At 48.4% G+C, this 23,123-nt stretch overlaps 2 protein-coding genes across 2 annotated transcripts; both read right to left on the bottom strand.

The window, feature by feature from the left end:
• Positions 1-7,711: 7,711 nt before the first annotated feature.
• Positions 7,712-8,098, bottom strand: LOC141041210 (uncharacterized). The gene has a single exon (XM_073507330.1). The coding sequence runs from the start codon at positions 8,096-8,098 to the stop codon at positions 7,712-7,714; it is 387 nt and encodes a 128-aa protein (XP_073363431.1).
• Positions 8,099-9,806: 1,708 nt separating this feature from the next.
• Positions 9,807-10,637, bottom strand: LOC141041209 (uncharacterized). Its single transcript, XM_073507329.1, has 2 exons — positions 10,095-10,637; positions 9,807-9,833 (listed from the first exon to the last, which is right to left on the bottom strand). The coding sequence occupies exons 1-2, from the start codon at positions 10,635-10,637 to the stop codon at positions 9,807-9,809; spliced, it is 570 nt and encodes a 189-aa protein (XP_073363430.1).
• Between the last annotated feature and the right edge of the window lie 12,486 nt (positions 10,638-23,123).

The raw sequence follows: 23,123 nt of genomic DNA, 5'->3' as shown, positions 1-23,123 counted from the left end.
CCGCCGTCCACCGCCTCGGTACGCTCGGCGCGGCGTGGTCAACATACGAGAGTCATCGGAAGAGGACTGTACGTGGAGAGCCTGACGGCTGGGACCCACGAGGTCCATGGTCGCACGCAAGGAAAGTTCCTCCTTATTATGCACTGTACGTGGGAAGGGCTTATGTATTTCGCGAAAAAAACGTTCCCCCCGCTGACAGGTCGGACCCACCAGCTATATCTTCGCACGCAAGGAAGTGCCTCCTTATTACGCACCAAAAAATGAATACCCCCTGCTAGCTGGGACCCACCATAGTGGGTGCCTAACTTGTGGGCCTACTAAGTTGACGAGGACGGAGGGCTTTGTCAACTTAGTAAATATGAACGATTCTAGCTCCATTGACCGTACGATGTCCATCCAACGGCCATAGTGCTTCTTCAACCTCTGGTCTTCTTGCTCCAGCGGCCCAAAGCAGCGCCGGTCGTGCCGCGCGCTCCTGCCTCTTGTGGCCGGCTGTGATGCCGCGGAGGCCTCACCGCCCCCTACTACTCCCACCGCTGGCCCAAGGTATCCCTCTACTCACCCACACCCCCTGTTATTCTGCGGCGACGGCAGCCTCACGCCGCAGCCGAACCAGTGAACCCTCGTACTCCTCTCCGCGTGGGCATCCACTGCTGCGTCTTCCCCGGCTCTGCGTCGTCCCCTTCCTAGGCCTCGCCGTCGTCCACCGCCTTGGTGCTCTCGGCGCGGCGGGGTCAATGTGGTCAACGACCGACTTCCATCGGAAGAGTACTGTATGTGGAGAGGCTGACAGCTGGGTCCACGGCCACAACCCAGTTTTTTGTGATTTGCCAAGTAAGTCGCTTTGTCAGGCCTGTTGGGCTGCAAATCTTTCAAGACGAGGAGAGCTTCATTCGGCTGGCCGAGAAAATGGCCTATCAGTAATGAGAAATGGGCTGTACATATTTAAAACACATCAAACCGGCAATTAGTTTCAAATATCTTTTTTTCATTTCGAGATTTTAAATTACATTAATTTTTATGCGTGGAGAATTTGTTGGATTTTATATTGATATACATTTATTTTTAAAATCAGTTTGAATGTGAGTCGAAATTTCGGGATTAAAAACAGTTCGGACCGCATCGAAATTTGCAAAATTTCGTATAATTTTTTAACCGTGGCCACAATATGGGCTGTAATGCTAACAAAAAGAGTATGGGCTCCAAAAAAACCTTAAGAATTAGCAAATGGGCTGTAAATTATTAGAAATAATGGCAGATGGGCTGTATGCTATTTTCCACAGATTTGAGGGTTTCCTAAAAAAAGGTTGACGCACAAGCAGTGACTGTTGGATGTCCATTGAACGGCCGTCGTGCTTCTTCAATCTCTGCTCTTCCTATTCCAGCCGCTCAAACAAGCGCTGACGGGACTGCCTGCTCCCTCCTCCCCGCGGCCGGCTGTGCTGCCGCGCAGGCCTCACCGCCCCACCGTACTCCCATCGCTGGCCTAGCCATCCCTCTACTCACCCACACCTGCTGTTATTCTCCGGCGACGGCAGATGAACTAGTAAACCCTCATACAGTCATACTCCCCTCCGCGTGGGAAACAACTGCCGAGTCTTCCCTGCCTCCGTGTCGTTCCCTTCCTAGGCCTCGTCGTCGTCCACCGCCCTGGTGCTCTCGGCGCGGCCTAGTCAACGTGGTCAACGACCGACATGCATCTGAAGTGGACTGTACGTGGAGAGGCCGACCGCACGAAAGGAAATGCCTCCTTATTACGCGCAAAATAATGATTCCTCCACCTAACATCAGGGACCCACCGAAAGGGCCTCTGTATTCCGCGAAAAAAACGTTACCGCCGCTGACAGCTCGGACCCACCAGCTATATCTTGGCACGCATGGAAGTGCCTCCTTATTACGCACAAAAAAATGAATACTCCCCTTGTTAGCTGGGACCCAGTATAGTGGCAGGCTGACTTGTGGGCCTACTAAGTTGACGGGGACGAAGGGCTTTGTCAACTTAGTCAATATGCATGATTCTAGCTCCAGTGACCGTACGATGTCCATCCAACGGCCGTAGTGCTTCTTCAACCTCTGGTCTTCTTGCTCCAGCTGCCCAAACCAGCGCCGGTCGTGCCTTGTGCTCCTGCCTCCCGTGGCCGGCTGCGATGCGGCGGAGGCCTCACCGCCCCCTACTACTCCCACCGCTGGCCAGGCCATCCCTCTACTCACCCACACCCCCTGTTATTCTGCAGCGACGGCAGCCTCACACCGCAGCGAACCAGTGAACCCTCGTACTCCTCTACGCGTGGGCATCCACTACCGCGTCTTCCCCGGCTCCGCGTCGTCCCCTTCCCAGGCCTCGCCGTCGTCCACCGCCCTGGTGCGCGTGGTCAACATGGTCAAGGAACGGCTTCCATCGGACATGGATTGTACGTGGAGAGGCTGACAGCTGGGTCCACGGCCGCAGCAAGGAAGTGCCTCCTTATTACGTGCAAAATAATTATTCCTCCACCTGACAGCGAGAACCCACCGGACGGGCCACCGTATTTCGTGAAAAAAACATTTGCCCCTGACTGCTGGGACCCACCAGCTACATCTTTGCACGCAAGGAAGTGCATCCGGGCAAAAAAATGATTCGCCCCCCTGACTGCTGGGACCCACCAGCTACATCTTCGCAGGCAAGGAAGTGCCTGACAGTCGGGACCCACCTGGTCGAAGCGTACGTAGAGTTGTCATTCTGGTCGCGAACGTGTACGTACATATATACTGGTGGATGTAGAGGCGCGCACGTGTCGTAGTAGAGGCGCGTACGTGTCGTAGTAGAGGCGCGCACGTAGCATGTACACGTACGTACAACGGCCAGGGTGCAAGAAAGAAAATACGGCCACATATGTGTACATACGGGCGGGGTCTCGAACGCCTACTCGCGCATACGTACGGCCAGGGCTCGTGTACATGGCTGGGTCAGAACGGAGAAACAACGTCGTCGTCGTGTTCATGGGGAGGCAACGGAATGCGTCGTGTTCATAGGGAGGCAACGGAATGCGTCATGTTCATCGGGAGGCAACGGAACGCGTGGGAGCCAACCGGCTGGGTCGGAACGGAATGCGTGGTCATGTTCATCGGGAGGGCTTGGACGGAACAGGCGATGGAAACGAGGCCTGGCGTACCGCACAACGGAGGAAACGGACCTCCTACGTTCGGAACAGGGTCCTGTTGATCGGGAGGGGTCTGGCGTACCGCAAAAAGGAGGAAACGGACCTCCTACGGTCAAAACGGGGGTCCTGTTGATCGGGAGGGGTGTGGCGTACCGCAAAACGGACGAAACGGACCTCCTACGGTCGAAACGGGGGTCCTGTTGATCAGGAGGGGTGTGGCGTACCGCAAAACGGACGAAAAGGACCTCCTACGGTCGAAACGGGGGTCCTGTTTATCGGGAGGGGTGTGGCGTACCGCAAAACGGGACTCCACGGGATACTGTTCATCTCCACCGTCGACCTCCTCCAGCCTCCACGGGCTACCGTCGACCTCCTCCAGCCTCCACGGGCTCCTGTTCATCCAGCCTCCACCGCGCGCTACTCCACCGGCTACTGTTCATTCACCCCTCCACGGGCACCCCTCCACCGTCTACTGTTCATACAACCCTCCACACCATGGGGTCCTGTTCAACCACCCCTCCACGGGCACCCCTCCACCGTCTACTGTTCATCCAGCCCTCCACCACACCACAGGGTCCTGTTCATCCAGAGGCAACGCCACCGCTCACTGTTCATCCAACCCCCCCCCCCCCCCCCCCCCGCAACGCTCATTGTTCATCCCAGAGGCAGCATCGATCAGCTTCAGTTAGCAGCAGTAGCGAAGGAATCGCTCGATCGGGTTCAGTTAACAGCCATTGATCGATCGCTCGGGTTCAGTAACGCGTAGCCTGCAGTGCAATCGCTCGGGTTCAGTTAGAGCCCAACGCCTCGCTCGGGTTCAGTTAGAGCCAACGCCTCACACACACGCGCATACGTGTATGAGAGAAACGCGCATCGCTCGGCCCCCGACCTCCCACCGTAACCGGGAACTCCTCAAAATTTTCCTCGCCCTCGCTTCTACCACGGTTTTTTCTGTCATGGACGGCCCAAAGAATGTCATTCAGCTGCGTCTCCGGCCCGCCCAGGACGAAAAGGCCATTTTCTGTCATGATTTTTTGTCATAGAAGTAGGAGCCCACCACATCTATGATGATACCGGGTTTTGTCACAATTACGTCATAGAAGTGTCATATGTATGAAAGAAAAAAATTTCGTTTGGACCAAAATGTCACGGATGTGTCTTTTTTTTGTAGTGCACGGGCGTGAAGCGCTAAAAGGCATGCTGCCGTATAATATGGAGTCACGCTCCCGTGTGTTTGTGTTCCGAATGATTCCGTCGACTCGATCAGACGGAGAGGCACCGCCGTTCAGCGCACAAAGGTTCTTTAATTGGGGAGACCCAATGAAATTGGTTCAGATGTGAATACCCACTGTTTACTATGTGAAGCACGGAATGGCCTATTCGAGAGATACTGGTCTGGTATATTCTTCGCACGGTCATGGGTCCCAGGAAGGCACGGCGTTGCATTGTGTAGAGTGACGTTAGTTTGTCTTGGTGTTCCAAATGATTCTGTTGAATCGTTCGCACTGAAAGGCACAACTATGAAGTCAGTAGAGGCACGGTTATGCGTTACACAGAGTCACATTCGTGTGTTGATTGCAGAAACCCCACCGTTCGACGGGCGTCTCCTCATCAGTGTGAACGCCGCTCCGGAAACCCAAGGGTCCGACGGGCGCTTTCTCCGGTGACGCCGCTCTGGAGGAGGTGGAGGTATTTAATAGAGTGAACGCCATGTGTTGGCGCTGCGGAATCCAAAAGGACCGACGGCCGTCTCATCCGTCGGTGAAGTGAACGCCGCGTGTCACCGTTCCGGCTCATCGCCCGAGGTCAAGAAGCAGTTATTTAAGCCGAGTGGCGTCCGCCATCACTAGACATCATCCTGCTTCTCCCTCTTTCGCTGGCAATCTTAGGAAATCATCCATCTTCCTCCTTTTGTTTGTGACGTTCCCCGCCATGGTTCGGTACAAGATAACTACTTCTGCGATGCTTACCCCGGAGCGTCGCTTTCAGTTGCAGGAGGACATCCGTTCGAGGCGCGCCGCTCGGGTTGCAGCGGGCATATCTCCGAACTCGCCCGGGCGGGAGGAGATTGGGGAGGTGGAGGAAGTGGAGGGGGATGCGTCGGAGCTCATGCAGGGAGTTGATCCAGTGGGGGGAGATGTGATGGAGGAAGAGGAGGGGGTGGTCCAGTGGGGGAGATGTGATGGAGGAAGAGGAGGGGGGTGAGGAGGATGAGGAGGACGACGAGGAAGGCATGGACGAGGATGACGAGGAAGACAAGGAAGGCATGGACGAGGATGAGGAGGACGACGAGGAAGGTGTGGACGAGGACGACGAGGAAGGCGTGGACGAGGATGACGAGGACGACGAGGAATGCGTGGACGAGGATGACGAGGACGATGAGGAAGGCTTGGACGAGGATGACGAGGACGACGAGGAAGGCTTGGACGAGGATGACGAGGCCGACGAGGAAGGCGTGGATGAGGACGACGAGGACGACGAGGAGGGAGATGACAGGATGACGAGGAGGCTGGTGACGAGGAAGACGAGGACGACGAGGAATGGGGTGACGAGGAAGACGAGGCAGAGTTCTATCTCGATGAGTCGGCCTTGATGGCGGAGCAGACCGCTATCCTGGAGTCCATCCAAGATGAGGCGTATGTGGACTCCAACTGGCGCTTCCTCCGGGAAGAACAGGCGAAGACCAATGTGCTCTTCGACGAGCTGGATGCGGAGCAGGAGGCGGAGGCCAACGACGTCGATGTCAGAATGGAGATAGTGGACATCTCCGACGATGGGGAGTAGTGTAGTTTTGTTGGTAAATGTTTGCTTTTCCATGGTTTTTATGCTTTTCATGTTTTGTGTGCCTGTAAAGGTTGAACAATGTCAAGCAATCGTCGATGTCAGAACGGAGACAGTTTCGTTTCCATGTCAAGCAATCGTGTTTTGTTCTTAAGTAGTAGTACTACCCCGTCCCAAAATAAATGTGTCAACTTTGCAGTACAATTCACATTGTACTGGTTAGTACAGGGTTGAGAGAATTAATTTGTGACGGAAGGGTATGTTTTATTACAAATTGTAGTTTCAAGTACCATATTTGGGTCGGAAGGCGTATGTTTTATTACATTGTATTGTTTTATTATAGATTGCAGTTTCAAGTACAAAATAAACGTCTCAACTAGGGCACATATTTGATTCTAGAGATTTCAGTGTGGTTAGATTTGAATATGGTTTCAACATGGTTAGATTCTATAGAGGCACTCAACAACATGCGCAAAAAAGCCACAGATGTGCTTCTAAGAAGCACCGTCTTGCATGGTTTTACCGCAAGATGGGATTCGACATTTATCGAGGACATTCCGGGTTTTATAAGTGTAGAAAGAATTGTTTTTCACTTATATGTTGTGTGGCAGAGGAACGGCTATTACTTTTGTGAGAGGCATGAATGTGCCGACGGAACGGGCACGGTCACGTATGAAATAGGCGCAAGGTGGTCCCTAATGTCTCCTTAATGTATCATCTATACACTTCACTGTTACAAGCACGATCGTCGTTCTTGTCGAGGCACAGAGGTGAAGGATGGAGCCTTTGCCTCTGCGATCTTCACGTCCCATATTAAGAAAGGAAGCAAATCTTCACAGACCCGATACGTAGGAAGCTGGCCGTAAGGCACGCTCCTGCCTCTGCGTTTTCGATGATGTCACGTTTAGTGCCAGTGGGGTGGACGTAATGCTCGGTTTGCTGATGTTTTTGTTGTCAGCAACTTTCTTAACATGTTACGCACGACAGAGGTACAGTTTTACCCGACATAGAGGCATGCACGTAACTAACTGGAGGCACGAAGACGTGATTCTAAGGGAGGTACGGACGCGAAAAGGATCATGATGCAAGGACGTGAAGGTGTGCCTCTGCTTTAAAGAAGCTTTCACTGACACATTTTCATTGCGGGGGCATGGACTATGAGCTCCATGTTTTTTCGAAGGCATTAGGCCTCATTAATGAACATATCAGAGAGAAGGTGAATCTTTTGGTTGACGTCTAGAATGTTGCCTAAAACAACGTGAAGCCAAGTTACGCACGGTCCCCTTCGTATCATAGGCACATAGGCACATAAGTGCCTATTGTGGTGCACTGGAAATAAACTTGTGCAAAAGACATGTAAACTACAAGCAAACTACAATGTCAACTGCGACACAAGCAAACCTAAATTTATAACAAGCAAACGGCAGTCTTGTGGGAAAGCAAATCTAATGAGAAATCTAGAATGGCATGAGCAATGTTCTAGATACTTTTGTTGGCCGGGACCACCTGCTTCAGTAGTCGTAGTCGCCACAGGACCTAGCGCGCTTCCTGGTCTGCTCCTTGTCAAGTTTTGCCTGGCGAAGCCCTTCCTGGATGATGGCGAGGCAGCTCCATATCTCGTACGCAGCGTAAGCGTCCTTTGCCGCGTACTCGATGTGCCTCATGGACAGGGGCATGCACGTTCAGCGGCTGCGCTCTGCGTTGGTGAGCTCTACATTGTGGACAAGGATGCCTGAGACGTCCCCAAGGGAGTCCAGAGGCTTGGTAGCTGTAGGCACCCTCCATTCCTTCTAGATGTCGACAAAGTGGGCGATCTCCAGTCCGACCCAGCCGAGCATCTCTATGTCTCCGTCGATGGAGAAGCCAACAAACGTGTACCTGGGGTCCGCGGGGAAGTTGTCGAACTTGGTGCAGTTCTTGTCGGTCGCGCTCACTTGGAAGAGCAGCACTGGATGATCCTTGCCGACGGAGAGCTGGACGAGGGCGGGTTTCTGATCTTCGCCATGGTCGTTTGTGTACTTCACATCAACTCCGACGATCTTGTGGCGCTCGAATTGGAGGTGTCGCTCGTACTGCTCAATGGTGGTCGCCGCCTTGTGCAAGTTGTTGGTGTGGATCACGTGCAACTTTGTGTTGCCGTGGGCCTGCACCTGCATGAATTCCCTGGTGAATCCCATGGCCTGGAGCAGTTGGTCCTCCTGTAACCTGGTTTTTCGTGGGGAACAATGAGTGGGAGCGCAATGGCAATGAGTGGGGAACAATGAGTTGGTCCTCCAGTTGTTTGTGTGTGAGAAGGCCGCGGCGGGAGTCTAAATTTAAGGGCGGGGAAGTGGCAAAGGAGTGCACGATATCACTGTCGATGCGGTTGTTCACATCGTGGGTTCTGGATCATGGTTTTTCTTTATAAAAAATAAAAATAAAATCAGCAGTTAGGTTTTTAACAACCGTCGTATCTCCAGCAGGTCGTGGAGATGATCGTTGTCTTGCGTAGTTTGCTGTCAAATGTTAACTTTTACAATTTATCTCGTGAGGCATGCAGGGGCAGTATGTAGAGGCACAAGTCTCTGACCAAGAGAAGCATGTTTCAAGTGGCTGCTTTAACTCTCAGACACACGGGCGTGGTACATTCATTGGGAGTGGCAATTGTTTTCAGTGATACATTCGTTGGTAGGGCAGTGCTGTGTTTTACCAGAGGCACTGTTGTGTGTCCGTGTTGCAACTGACTCTACGAGATGGACAGAAAGAACGAGAAGCAACGAGAGGCGTGGACATGCAGCTGCAAGAAGCACTCATACAACAAGAGGCGCAACAAGAGGCACAGATACGATGCTACATGAGGCGCAGAGATGAAGCTATGTGATTGCACGGACGTCAATTCGTGCTATGGTGCTACGTGAGGCACGGGCACCGACAAGTAGCCGTGCACTCAACTACATGTGCAAAAAGCCACAGATGTGTTTCTGAGAAGCACCGGCCTCCATGGTTTTACCGCAAGGTGGGATTCGACATTTATCCTGGGCATTCCGAGTTTTACAAGTGTAGGACGAATCGTTCTTCACTTATATGTTCTGTGGCAGAGGCACGGCTATTACTTGTGTGACGAAGGAATGTACGTCGAATGTATGTGACGCGAGGATTGACAATAGGCATCCGTTACTGTTTTCCCGGAATGTTTTTCAATTAACTGCGAGAGGCATGAACGTGCCGACGGAATAGGCACGGTCATGTCTGAAATAGTTGCAAGGTCATCCCTAAGGTGTCCTATACGCTTTACAGTTACAAGCACGGGCGTCGTTCTTGTCGAGGCACGGAGGTGAATGATGGAGCCTATGCCTCTGCGATAGTCACCTCCCATATTAAGAAGGAAGTGTTCATGTGTGTTCGAAGGCATTCGGCCTCATTAACGGACGTGAAGTCAATTTACGCACGGTCCCATAGGAGTGGAGGCACCGAAGTGCCTTCGTGGGTGTTTTAAGTAGTTGGTTTTATTGACGGACAACCGTGCCTCTGTAGTGTTCATCTCTGAGGGTCACGGGCGTAAGCAATGTTTTCCAAGGAGAATAAACAGCTAACTACCTCTGTATTCAAAATGTTTTTCCAAAGTGTTCCATACGAACGATTTTTAATATTTGTGTGTGCAATGGTTTGTTAGAACATTGTGCACTGCTTTTAGGAGCATTATGTAATTGTTGTCCCTGCATTTCGATGCTGCATCCACAAAGGTGCTAGTGCATTGCATGCTCGTCATTTTTGTGGATTGCTATGTGTACCTGCTCTGTGCGTTACGCTAATCGTATAGTATCTTTACTGTGTTTATATTTTTCAGTTCACGCCAATATATTCTAATAATAGAAAACTGCAACATTGCACTGGAAATTAACTTGTTCAGAAGATATGTAAACTGGAAGCAAACTGCACAAGCAAATCTAAATTTAGAACAAGCAAACGGCAGTCTTGAGAGAAAGCAAATCTAACGGGAAATCTAGAATGGCATGAGCAATCTTCTAGATACTTTTCTTGGCCGGGACCACCTGCTTCAGTAGTCGTAGTCTCCCCAGGACCTTGCGCTTCCTGGACTGCTCCTTCTCGAGTTTTGCCCGGCGGAGGCCTGCCTGGATGATGGTGAGGCGGCTCCATATCTCGTACGCAGCGTAAGCATCTTTTGCCGCGTACTCGATGTGCCTCATGGACAGGGGCATGCGCGCCCAGCACTGGCTCTGCGTTGGTGAGCTTCTTCTTCATGTTGTTGTAGTAGTCGTGGACAAGGATGCCTGAGACATCCCCAAGGGAGTCCAGAGGCTTGGTAGCTATAGGCACCCTCCATTCGTTCTGGATGTCGACGAAGTGGGCGATCTCTAGTCTGACGCGCCCGAGCATCTCTATGTCGCTATCGATGGAGAAGGCAGCAAACGTGTATCTGGGGTCGGCGAGGAAGTTGTCGAACCTGGTGCAGTTCTTGTCGGCGGCGCTCAGTTGGAAGAGCAACACCGGATGATCCTTACCGACGGAGAGCTGGACGAGGGCTGGTTTCTGATCTTCGCCAACGTCGTTGGTGTACTCCACATCAACTTCGATGATCTTGTGGCACTCTAATTCGAGGTGTCGCTCGTACTGCTCGATGGTGGTCGCCGCATTGTGCAAGTCGTTGGTGTGGATCACGTGCAACTTGGTGTTGCCGTGGGCCTGTACCTCCATGAATTCCTTGATGAATCCCATGGCCTGGAGCAGTTGGTCCTCCTGCAACCTGGTTTTTCATGGGGAACAATGAGTGGGAGCTCAATGGCGATTTCTGTTGTTTGTGTGTAAGAAGGCTGCGGCGGAAGTCTAAATTTAAGGGCGGGGAAGCGGCAAAGGAGTGCACGATCTCACTGTCGATGTGGTTGTGCACATCGTGGGTTCTGCATCGTTGTTTCGTCTCCCTGGCGGTGCGGTTGTGCACATCCTGGGTTTTTGATCGTGGTTTTTCTTTATAACAAATAAAAATAAAATCAGCAGTTATGTTTTTAACAACCGTCGTATCTCCAGCAAGTCGAGGAGATTGTCTTGCATAGTTTGCTGTCAAATGTTAACTCTTACAATTTATATCGTGAGGAATGCAGGGGCAGTATGTAGAGGCACAAGTCTCTGACCAAGAGAAGAATGCTTCAAGTGGCTGGTTTAATTCTCAGACACACGGGCGTTGTACATTCACTGGTCGTGGCAATTGTTTTCAGTGATACATTTAGTTTGCTGTCAAATGTTAACTTTTTGCACTCTCGTTGTATAAGTGCTGTGTTTTATCAGAGGCACTGTTGTGTGTCCGTGTTGCAACTGACTCTATGAGATGGAAAGAAAGAATGAGAAGCAACAAGAGGCGTGGACATGCAGCTGTAAGAAGCACTCATACAACAAGAGGCACAACAAGAGGCACATATACGATGCTACGTGAGGCACGGAGATGAAGCTACGTGATTGTACGGACGTCAATTCGTGCTACGGTTCTACGTGAGAGGCACGGGCACGAACAAATAGCCGTGCACTCAACTACATGCGCAAAAAGCCACAGATGTGTTTCTGAGAAGCACCAGCCTCCATGGTTTTACCGCAAGGTGGGATTTGACATTTATCCAGGGCATTCCGGGTTTTACAAGTGTAGGAAGAATCATTTTTCACTTATATGTTCTGTGGCAGAGGCACGGCTATTACTTGTGTGACGAAGGAATGCACGACGAATGTACGTGACGTGAGGATTGACAATAGGCGTCCGTTACTGTTTTCCGGAATGTTTTCCAATTAACTGTGAGAGGCAAGAATGTGCCGACGGAACAGGCATGGTCATGTCTGAAATAGTAGCAAGAAGGTGGTCCCTAAGGTGTCCTGAATGTATCACCTGTACGCTTCACTGTTACATGCACGGTCGTTATTCTTATCGAGGCACGGTCTTGAGAGTCATGAATGTGCCGACGCAATAGGCACGGTCATGTCTGAAATAGTTGCAAGTACGAGATGGGCCGAAACAACGAGAAGAAACGAGGGGCGTGGGCATGCAGTTGCGAAACGCACTTATACAGCGAGAAGCACAGCTAGAGGCACATGTACAATGCTATGTGATTGCATGGACGTCAATCCGTGCCCGTGTTCATCAAATGTTTTAAGTGACAGTTTGTAAAGACATGGATGTTTAAGGTGACTGAGCCATAGGGGAAGGCGCTAGGTTTTTTAGGAGAAGTGCTGCGCGGTTGACAGAGGTGTATGCTTGTCCTCCACAAAACTGCTTGGCATGACGCTATTCTGCGGAGCACCGTAGTGAAAAATTTGTATACTAGTGACGTGCGGAGCTAGCAACGTCACTAAACTATTCTGAAACATACTTCAGCCACTCATCCTCCATTATTAGTCAGTGAATCCTTTTTTATTATCAGAGATAAATAAATTAACTCACGTAAGTGTTTCACCCTCTTTGACAGGGAATTTTGACCACCGTGCTCTTGGACATTATATGCTCAGTTACATACCATGACATAACTAAATAACAAAACTGGTGTGTACAGCCTATTCAAAAAACAGACATAAATTACTAAACTAGGAAGTATAGCCACCGGCAACGCTCTATCAGGATAGGTCATTGATTATCATCCGCAGCAGCTTCATGTTTCCTAGTGTTGGCCACTGCTTTTCAATTGTGACAAGGACAATTGAACCAACCCTTAGATGAGGTTCCCGAGCAAAATCTGAAAAACCGGTCACCTCCATTCTGCCATCGGTTCGTATGGAGTATGTTGTGCTCATGTCTATTGCATCATACATATCTGTTAAGCTGATTCCACCGTTTTGAGGTAGATATCCTAGGTTCATCTTTAGAAGCCTCACAACGGCAAACGGGATTCTCTGCAGATTGTACCAATATTACTAGAAATCAATGTACAAGGACATAAAACATCGAAAATAGCAAACAAAACCATGGCAGTGGATAAAAAAAATAATCAATGACTAACCAGATGACCATTTATGACATTGGTGACGTTTGGACGCTGCACAAAGGGTATGGTGGGGAAGTCGTCAGACTCAAACACATAGTATATCATCTGTCCAAATTGTCTGTATGAGAGGTTTACGCCTCGTCCAAACACTGTTTTCCCAATGTACTCCCTCTCCGAGTCATTTAGAAAATCAAGAGCTACATGGAAAAAAATAACTCATTTTCAAACAAATTTGTTTAAACAGATGAACTCGGTATTTAAGTTTAAAAGGAATGGTTAATTTCAATGCATGTGATCAAGTTGGGATGATAATCAACATAATTGCATAAAATGTTTTCAAAATAACTTTGACTATAAGTATGACATTCATTTAGTGGACAGGGGTAGGAGCATCAAAGTATGCTGATAAACGTAGTTTATAAAACAGGATGGAAGTTGGTGCACTTACCTAGTGATGGTTTGGGGAGGGGCCTGTGACCTCCTCGAGAATCACTGAGTCTCAGATCTATCTCAATGGACAGACTCCCAGTATCCAGGTTTATGATGATTAGATCTCGATAATGAAGATCGTAGTCACTAATTAACTTTTCCCAGCCAGGTCCATGAATTTTTGACCGGTTAGGTTCATCGGTGATGCAGATCTCATATGACATATCCTCGTTGGTTCTTCTTGAAATGCTTCCTCTTTTCACTGATAGATTGAAGAAGTGACTTGCTGCCTGCAATAGCATGGCACATACTGCGCAAGAAAAAATAAAGCTTATGAGGCATGTATAACCAAGACAGATAGCGCTTATCATATATGTACCAATTGTTTTCAACAGGTTGCTATTTGATAAAACAAGGTACATCAAAAATTGAAAACATATCATTAAATGCTTAAATATAGGCATTCCATTCCAACAATATGGTAGAAACTTTTATTTCCTCCATCAGAAAGATACACTAGTTGGTAGTAACTGATGGGCAGCATGGGGTGGCAAACATTTCTCCTTACCAGGCATGTCTTGAAGCATCGAGGAAGACGCACCGTTATCGCGCTGTGAAGAACGCCTGACTCCAATCCAGGGCAACCGAAATTGGTACACATATCACATCTAATGGTTTCCCCTGGAATACGTTGCAAAACAACGGTTATATGAAATTCTCAACACAAGGAAAATTTTGTTATCTTGAAAAACTATTCGGCTAAACCGACATTTTTACATAAATAGTTGTTCACAAGCAATTTCCTAAAAAGACATGTGCACAGCTTTTTGATTAGAAGGTGAACAGATATGGGATATGTAATAACAGAGGAAATATGAATTTAATTAAATCAGTATTTTATTTTCCAAAAATGGTTGCTTAATTAATCACAATTCAGTATTGACTATTTTTAGAGCAGTTCACAAACTTGGTTGTCAATGTCAATCAGTGAAAGGATTTATGCTGCTTGGTTTTAAAAGCAGCTTTAGCAAATGTATATTTCAAGACAAGACAGGCAAAAAGGAGAAACAATAGTCTATCATCAGGCGGCTCAAAGGAGTGTTTGTAACATTAAAATCACATGTAAATTCGTCAGAGCTGCACCCAGCAGCAACGTCATCCGCAACCATACGCCACCGTCGCCGACGCCAACCACCGGAACATGTGTGGCTAGGTGGTATTTGAAATGGGTGATCCATTAACGTTAACCATGCCTCCAGCGTACATGACCCCACACGCTATCCTCAAGCACAGACGCCGACTCCCAGTCAACAGCACCCCAAACGTCGACCTCCAGCACCCTGTGGCCGGTTAAGCAATAGAGCTCAACGTCTCGGACTTCCGGCCACCGCCGTTGTTTGCAAGACCTAACGGGCTTCAATTTAAACTACCAACCTCCCTCGGCGAAGTTCATCGCTCACCTGGGACTTGGACGCCACAGGTCGCTGTAGCTCGTAGCGTTCTCAAGCACAAACGCCGACTCCCAATCAACCCCACCCCTAAGAGGCACGGGTCGTGTTCAGGTTCGGCCTCGTACCGCGCGGATTTGGTTTAGATCACAACGAATTTCCAGGCAATTCCTAGCATAATAGCGCAGATGCGTCGCTTTCAAACACGGAGAGACGAAACCAATAGAGAGGAAAACGGATCGTAGCGAAAAATTCACATAGAAATTAAGAGAAAATGGACTAACCCTAGATGTAGAGGGAGAATCGAGAGAGAATAGACGATGAACTCTACAGCGGGTGAGTGGGAGGGGGTGGTCTGGGTTCGCACAATACAGAACAGACAGTTATAATACGCGCCTGCTCACTGACATGGGGCTACTGTACAGCGGCAAAGACAAGATTATTGGCTTATTAGGAGCATAGAGGCACGCACTAGCGGCCCCAACACGCACGGACTTACATGCAAAAAAGGCACGACTTTCTTTCTGTTTTTCAAATTTTCTCAGCGAGCCGTTCACTGAGACAGGTTGTGCACGTCCATGATGCACGACCATGCTTCTGCTTTTCAGTATTTTTTCCCTATCACGGTATCTCGAAGGGACAGGGACGTGAAGCCACGGAAAGGCCTCTGTATTCTGAATGTTCTCAGTGACTTGTTCATTGACAGACTCGCGGTCTTTAAGCAGTTGGCACATGGTTGTACATGCGGACGACGCACAGATGCCTTTTGTGTTCTCCTAGTTGTTTTCGCATGACACGGCCACTCCTAGTTGTGTTCTCCTAGTTGTTTTCGCATGACACGGCCACTCCGAGGGACAGGGGGTGAAGCCACGGTGCGCACGGTTCTGCAAGGAGAAAATGCAGTGAAGTGCCTCTGTTTTCGTAACATTTTAAGTTGCTTGTTCACTAAGAGAGGCACGGGTGTATGTTTAAATGACGCAAGACCGTGCTACTGTTTTCCGAATTGTTCATTTCTGACATGGTCTCTCAAAGGGACACGGTGTCTGCAATTAGAAGGGGCATGTAATCTCTCTCTTTGACGAATTATTCTGATGCATGAGTTTTGTTCAATATGATAATGAGAATGGAAACCCAGCATCTAAAAAGTGATTGGAGGTTCGTTGCTGACCTTAAGTCATTATCACAGCATTCCAAATGTTTTCAGTGACGTGTTCACACGGACGTATGATTTTCACAACCTCTTGATGCACGTTCGTTTCCTGTGGGGTGCATAGACGTCCTTCGGAGAGACGCGGTTGCAGTAGTTGCAGGTTTGCAGTGGACGCATGTTGCTTTTAAAAGACAGAATTTCATGCCAAGCAACTGAGATAAACAAGAGAATACTAGTTGGATTTATGAGCATCTGTGTGAGCTGATTTTTTTTATCATTGGGTCCAGAAACATATGATCGATTTTGAAAACATAAAGCATGTACATAATTGATATCATAAACGTTCATATCCCTAATTTTAAAAATATGATCTTACTGCCTGTACGGTGCAAAACGAGTGAGAATTCATTGACCATGTTTACACAATGCACTCATTCAATATAGCAAGTACATCTCTCCAGACCTGTTTTCAGCATCCACAGTTGAATGGATTTGGCAAATCCAGATATTCAACACCTGTGTTTTTTAAAATCCATGTGCATATGCTTGCAAGTTGTTGTTAATTTAAGCTCGGCACAATTAGAAGCCCTTTTGTCCATCTGCAGTACCTCTTCTTGCTGTTTGTAAAATTCACAAGTGAAATCTCTGCGCAGGCCAAACTTAAGCCTGATGGTCAGTTGGATCCTAGCATTGAGAATAAAGAATTTCACAAATTCAGTGTTTGCATCTGTGACTTCATAGTCTTCAAGTGTTAATGTCCTCAAAAAAATGTCGTGATTATTGAGAAACACCAGCTGCTTTTGTCGCCATTCATTTGTTATACCTCTTTGATCCCATCCTCCCCCCTAAACACACATGAAGAGCAAACTGAGTAGTTAGTGCCAGTATATTATGTATATTATGCGTGGGCTTTCAACGTGTGTGAAATCATCACCTCGATAAACAAGTTTTGCAAGCATTGAAAGCATCGCAGCAAGTCAACAATCTCATCCAGATTAAAGCATGTCTGTGAGATAAACAAGGTCTTGACGGAATCCAGCACCGCGTGTAGGCTACTTATGCAGAGACCCTTCATTGAGCACATAACGTGATATTATTAGCTCGTGGATGTGAATCTCAAGTGCTCTTGAATAACGCAGGTCAAAGTAACATGCACAGGCAGTACCTGAATAACTGTAGACCCAATGACGATATTTGTTTTGTTGGGAAATTCAGAATTTTTTCCCAGTGTGTCCAACACAGGCGCGGAAAAAACTGTTATTTGTAGTTGTGCATCTACAGAATCATGTAGCAGTCTCCGGAGGCAAGGTGCATCCTCAATGATCAGTTTTCCACCGTCGGAACGAATGCCAATGCTTACAAGCCTAGCTGAGTTTATTCGTAGACAGCAGAATTTCTTGTTGCAAACAGGCAGCAGGCACTGTAGGGCAGGGCAACCATGGTGGATGAACTTCCGCAAGGAGACATCCGATATATAAACCTCCACCAGCGAAAGTCTCCTGAGCAGTGGGAGGCAAAGCATTGCTACAAGATTGTCTTCTAGTTTGCACATGGTGAAGGTGATGGTGTGCAGAGACGAGCGAAATCTCGAGATGGATACCGGTGGCAACGGCATAGAAGAAGGGATTCTGCGTGCTTGCCTGGGCCCTGGGTAGAAGAACTTTGGGAATATATGATAGAACTCTAAAACCTGGAGTTGGTCCAGATTCTGAGACAGGAACAACTCATCGACGCCACAAGGTTCGCACTGGAGGTAGCTTGTCGGGATGCAGAGGCGGCGAATCGGGCCATCGTTATCGGAGAGGATAGATACAGGAAGACCGAAGCCATCAGCGACAGATTCTCCACGGCAGTTGCAACTAAGATGTCGGCATTAAGTTCCGACGTATGTTTCCTGGACGATTTGCTTGCTCTGGAGAACGCGGATGATTTGGCAACAGATTTTTCTAGAGATCTGGTAGAACGAGTATCAAGGATCACACGAAAGTCGAGATCGAGTGGTGCGGTGCACCATATGCGGCGCCACTGAGATGCGAGCACTTGTGTGCGCATGCCTTCCTTTATGGGCAGACGAGAGATGATCTCGCCGAGGATGGCGTCGGGAAGATCACTGATGCGGTCCGGACCAGACTCAACATGGTTCTCGGATCCAATGGGCGGGCCACATCCGCTCCTCTTAACGAGCTTAGAGGGCACGGGTACAGCCGCGAACCTCGTCTTCTTGTTGCTAGAGGCACGCTTCTTCATCTCCATTGCCAAGCTCGTGCCGCCTCCGTTGCAGGTCTCTGTGCGGTGGATCTGGGAAAAGGTTCAGGGTTTTACGATCCACAAAGACGACAATATATATACGTACCTAATCTAGAAGATTTCGACAGACGTGGTGGAATAGTCACGGCGTCGACAGACGTGCGTCTTCACGAGGCACGGGTATCAACTGTCCAGATACACAGAAGTTCGGTGGGAGAGGCATGTGTCCGAATACTCAGTTAGAGACGCATGGTTGTGCGGTGTGTAGAGACACAGGGGTGTGGCGCCACGATACGGGGTCATGTGAGGCACGTGCGTGCAGGCGGTGGAGGCATCTAATTGCAGTCTGTACAAGCACGGACCTCGTTGAAGCCTCCACAGAGCCAGCTATCAACTCCCTGGATGCACAAAAGTGTGGTGGCAGAGGCATGGCTGCGAACACGCAGTTGAAAAGACACGTTTGTGAAGTCTCTGGATCCACGGTAGTGTGTCTCCAGGGGAACGTAAAAGCCACGGCTCGTGGCACGTGAGGCACAAGGGTGCAGGCTCCGGAGGCACCGAAGTTTAGCCTCTACAGACACGTACGATTGTCAACCCTCTGAATGCACAAAATTACGGTGCCAGAGGCATGGATCAGAATACTCAGCTATGGAGGCACGGGTGTGTATTCTCTGCAATCACAAGGGTCACGGCAAGTGTCATGTGAGGCACGTGTATTGAAACACCAGAGGCGCGGAAATGAAGCCTCTTAGGCACGAGTGTCAGCCCAATGGATGCACAAAAGTGTGGTGGCCGAGGCATGGGTGAGAATGCTCTGCTGGAGAGGCACCGTTGTGAGCTCTCTGGACCCGCGGGCGTCTGGCTCCACGGGCACCTAACAGTCATGCCTTATGTCAGCTATGGAGGCACATAGATGCATGCGTTGGAGGCACTATTGGGGAGTCACTACACGCACTGGCGTGGCGTTTCTCCAGGCCTGACTCAGCATAAACCCTCTCTGGGTGCAGAAAAGTGTGCGCAGAAGGCGCCAAAGTAAGGGCTCTACATGCACGTGTACCAACCTTCTTGATACTCAGTTAGAAAAGCACGGTTGTGAAGTTTCTAGACAAAGTCTGACCTTAAGACGAAGAACAGTCGTCATGTCACGAGACACACGGTTTTATTGGCCTACCAATCACGGACGTGCTTCGGTATTGGAAAGGTTCCCACTGACGATTTTATTATTAGTGGGAACATGGTACTATACTAACAAAGAGTCAGTGTCATGATGGTAAAATACTCAGAATCTTTCCGCTGAAACATTCAACGTGCCTGAAGGCACGGACATTTGCATAGTTACAACACTTTCGTTTGCACAGTTACAACAGTTTCTAATCAAGGATTGTTATGCCAAGCTTACAGATGGTACAAAAAATATTACAAGGGTTGTCTGTTCATGTTCAGACGAAACGCACGTTCAAAAGGGCGCAACAACATGTAACACTGCAAGCTTGGACAACTTACTCCAGCTCTGTGTTCAGCAGTCACATCTGAATGGGTCCATCAAATCCAGGTATTCAACACGCGTGAGTTTTAAATAAAAGAACCGATGCTTGCACGCTCCTGATAATATAAGGCGAGCACGTTCAGAAGCCTTTTTGTGCCACAGAAGATCGTTTTGATGCTTTTCGTAAAATTCTTCCGTGAAGTCTTGGTGGAAGCGATAGTTAAGCCTCATGGTCTCAAGCTTGCTTGCACTCAGAACAAAGAATCTCACAAATTCAATGTTTACCAAGCAGGGTTCATAGTCATCCAGCGTTACTGTCTTCAGAAGAAAGTCATCTCGTTTGACAAATGGTCGGTGCTTACGACGCCATGTATTTGTTTCTCCGCAACAGAGTCCTCCCTAGATGTACATGAAGAATGGAAATACTTAAGCTGTAAAAACAGAGATTCTGTCGAAAGAGCATCCAGTGTAAAGTATTTATTGGATTTTTTGTAGATACGGGTGTATGTAATACTAAAACATGTCTAGCCACGGGTGTATCAATTTACAGGCGAATGTAAGACAAGCTTTTTAAGACATACAGTAGAAGTAGTACAGTATGCATGTTATGAGCTTTCAATGTGTGTGAGAATCATCACCTCGATAAACAAGTTCTCAAGGCTTCAAAAGCATTGCATCAGGGAAACGGCCACGTCCACTTCAAAACACATCTTGATGAGCAAAGTCTTGACCGTTTGAAGCACTGTTGATAGGCTGATTGCCGGCAAACCCTGTATGGTGCACGCACAACGATTTTAAAAATTGAACAAAAGGTTCTATTACATGAAATTACTCAGACAAATGCAGCTGAAAACTAGGTACCTAGATAACTGTAGGGTTACGCGTGACCTTGGATTTAGAGAAAAAATCATGGAATTTGCCCACAGTCTCCAGTTTAGGTGCAGACATGACAGTTATCTGCAAGTTGCTGCTGAGAATATCGTTAAGCAACCGCTGAAGTGACGGGGCATCCTCTATAACAAGTTCGCCATGTGCACAGCGAATTCCAATGCTTACAAGGTTATGTGACTTTATTCTTATGCAGCGGCTTTCCATATTCCTAGTAAGCAGTAGGCACCGGAGTGCGGGGCAACTAGAGTGGATGATGCTTTCAAGCGAGATGTCTGATATACCAACGTCCACAAGTGAAAGTCTTTTGAGCAGTGGTAGTTTAAGAGCCTGAACGTAACTGTCTGGTATTTGGCAAAGAGCAAAGGTGGCGGTGTGTAGGGAGGATGCGAACCGAGAGAAGGACGCCGGTGCAAAAGGCGCAGATGATGGGTGTGTGAGTGGTCGTACGACACACTCTCTCATGAAATCTGGGAACATGTAATAGAACTCGAGCACCTGGAGATTGTTTAGTTTGGATGATTTCAGCCAGGCGTTGACGGCAGAGGGTCTGGACTGGAGATAGCACGCCGGTATGCAGAGACGGTGAACTGCGCCCCCATGGGTAGAGAGGATGGCTTCCGGAAGGGTTATATTGTCAGTGCCAGATTTGCGAGGGCACCGAGTTCCGAAGTGCCTTTCGCGGGTGAGCTCCCAGGTAGGAGGCGCCACGGATATTTTCTCGATATGAACTGTTTCCAGAGGTTTAAAAAGATGAGCGGCAGGGATCTCACGTTACTCGAGATTCAGAGGAGCGGTGGGCCATCAAGGACGCCATCGACGAGCGAGGATGCGAGTACGGATGCTATCCCTGATGGGGAGATGAGAGATGATCTCACCTAGGATGACGCCTGGTAGATCGCTGATGCGGTCCGGACGAGTTTTTTCCCGGTGCTCCTCAGATCCAGTGGGCGGACCCTCACCGGTCCCCGCCGGTACCGGCAAACACCTAGAGGAATGCTTCGTCGGTGGCACGAGCCTTGCCCTCTTGGTACTAGAAGCATCAGGCTCCATCTAGGAGCGACTGGTGCGGTGGATCTGGAAAGACGGTTTGTAGGACGGAGGTGTTGCAAAACACCATTTATAAAAAAGTACTATTTTAAGTGATTTTTTTGCGAGAATAGTGGCATCGGACAGTGGCAACAAGTCGGACTCCATGCCTCCACTTGATTTACGCACATGCCTCTTCGAGCAGCGTGTTACTGCAAACACACTAAGCATGGACGCACGATAGCAGCTCTTCTTTTTGACATGGAACGCACGACCGCAAGTCTTCTTCCTAATATGGGACCGTGCCTCCGCTTGCTCGACCAACGTGCCTATCTGAGTACACGACTCAGCTGAAATAATGACAACTGGGAGGCACGACCGTCCCCTCTTATACTATATGACCGTGCCTTCACTAACTTCACGGTTGTGCCTCTCTTACTGCACAAAGTCAGCTAAGTTAATCAAAGCACAGAGGCATGACCATGAGTCTTCTTAACACAGGACTGGATCTGCACTAGGTTCAAGTGCCTCTCTGAGCAAACATGTCGAACCGAGAGACACACCCACAACAACAACAACAACAACCAGAACAACAACAACATCGACGACAACCACGTTTAGGATCGCATCTGCTTTCAGTACCATAGTCTGAATAAGAATTTGAACTGATAAGTTCTATTAGGTATGTATTATGAGGATTTCAACTGCACTCATAGTTTGAAATAACACACGTACGATACTTAACTTAATACCATAGTAGTTAAAATTTATGTGGTCTAATGCCATCCCTCCATCACCGAACACATCTCGCGTCATTCCGTTTTTTTGTAAAGACCGGTGATCACAAGTGAGAGCGAGTCCTCCCCGCGCACAGTGTGCCACTGGATACTGATGAGTACAATGCAATCAACTGTCAGCCTGGCTGCATCTGCAAAAGCAGAAATCCCGGTGATCGCCATCCTTCCATCTTTGTGTATACAGTAGGTGCCAGGCAAATCAAGGCTGCTGAAAATTTGTACAAGCCTGATGCTGCCCTTGAGAGGCAAATATCCAAGCTTCATCCTAAGATCATTGGTAACAATAGCTGGGATTTTCTGTACAATAACAAATTATTCTGGCATTAGATTACGAAGACACGCACGTTGACTGTGTTTTAGAGATAGAAACAACGACGTACCAAACGGTCTGTGTGAACGTTGGTGAAACATAGACGGTGCACAAAGGTAATGGCAGGCATGTGTTTAGCATTTAGGACTAGTTTAATCATGCAAGCCATGTCGATATAGGAAAGTTTTACGCCTCCGGTGTAGACTGTCTCGTCTATGTAGCTCCTTTCCGATAAACTGAGGCCTTCAAGGGCTAAATAAATACAACCATGTATTAGCCACTATGTGTGAAGCAATGAATAGAGCAGTTAAAGCTAAAATAAACGAATATTGGCTTTTAAAAGGGAAATTACAGTTTTAAACTACATTGTGAGTATAAAGAAAGATTTAATACATTATATCACAGAGATTAAGCACATAAATGTCAACGGCATGCCACAGTAAAATTATAATAGATAAA

Source organism: Aegilops tauschii, chromosome 2, assembly GCF_002575655.3.
Source record: "Aegilops tauschii subsp. strangulata cultivar AL8/78 chromosome 2, Aet v6.0, whole genome shotgun sequence".
Taxonomy (NCBI): domain Eukaryota; kingdom Viridiplantae; phylum Streptophyta; class Magnoliopsida; order Poales; family Poaceae; genus Aegilops; species Aegilops tauschii.
Note: the sequence above shows the minus strand (reverse complement) of the source record. Positions and strands in the feature narration are given on the sequence as shown.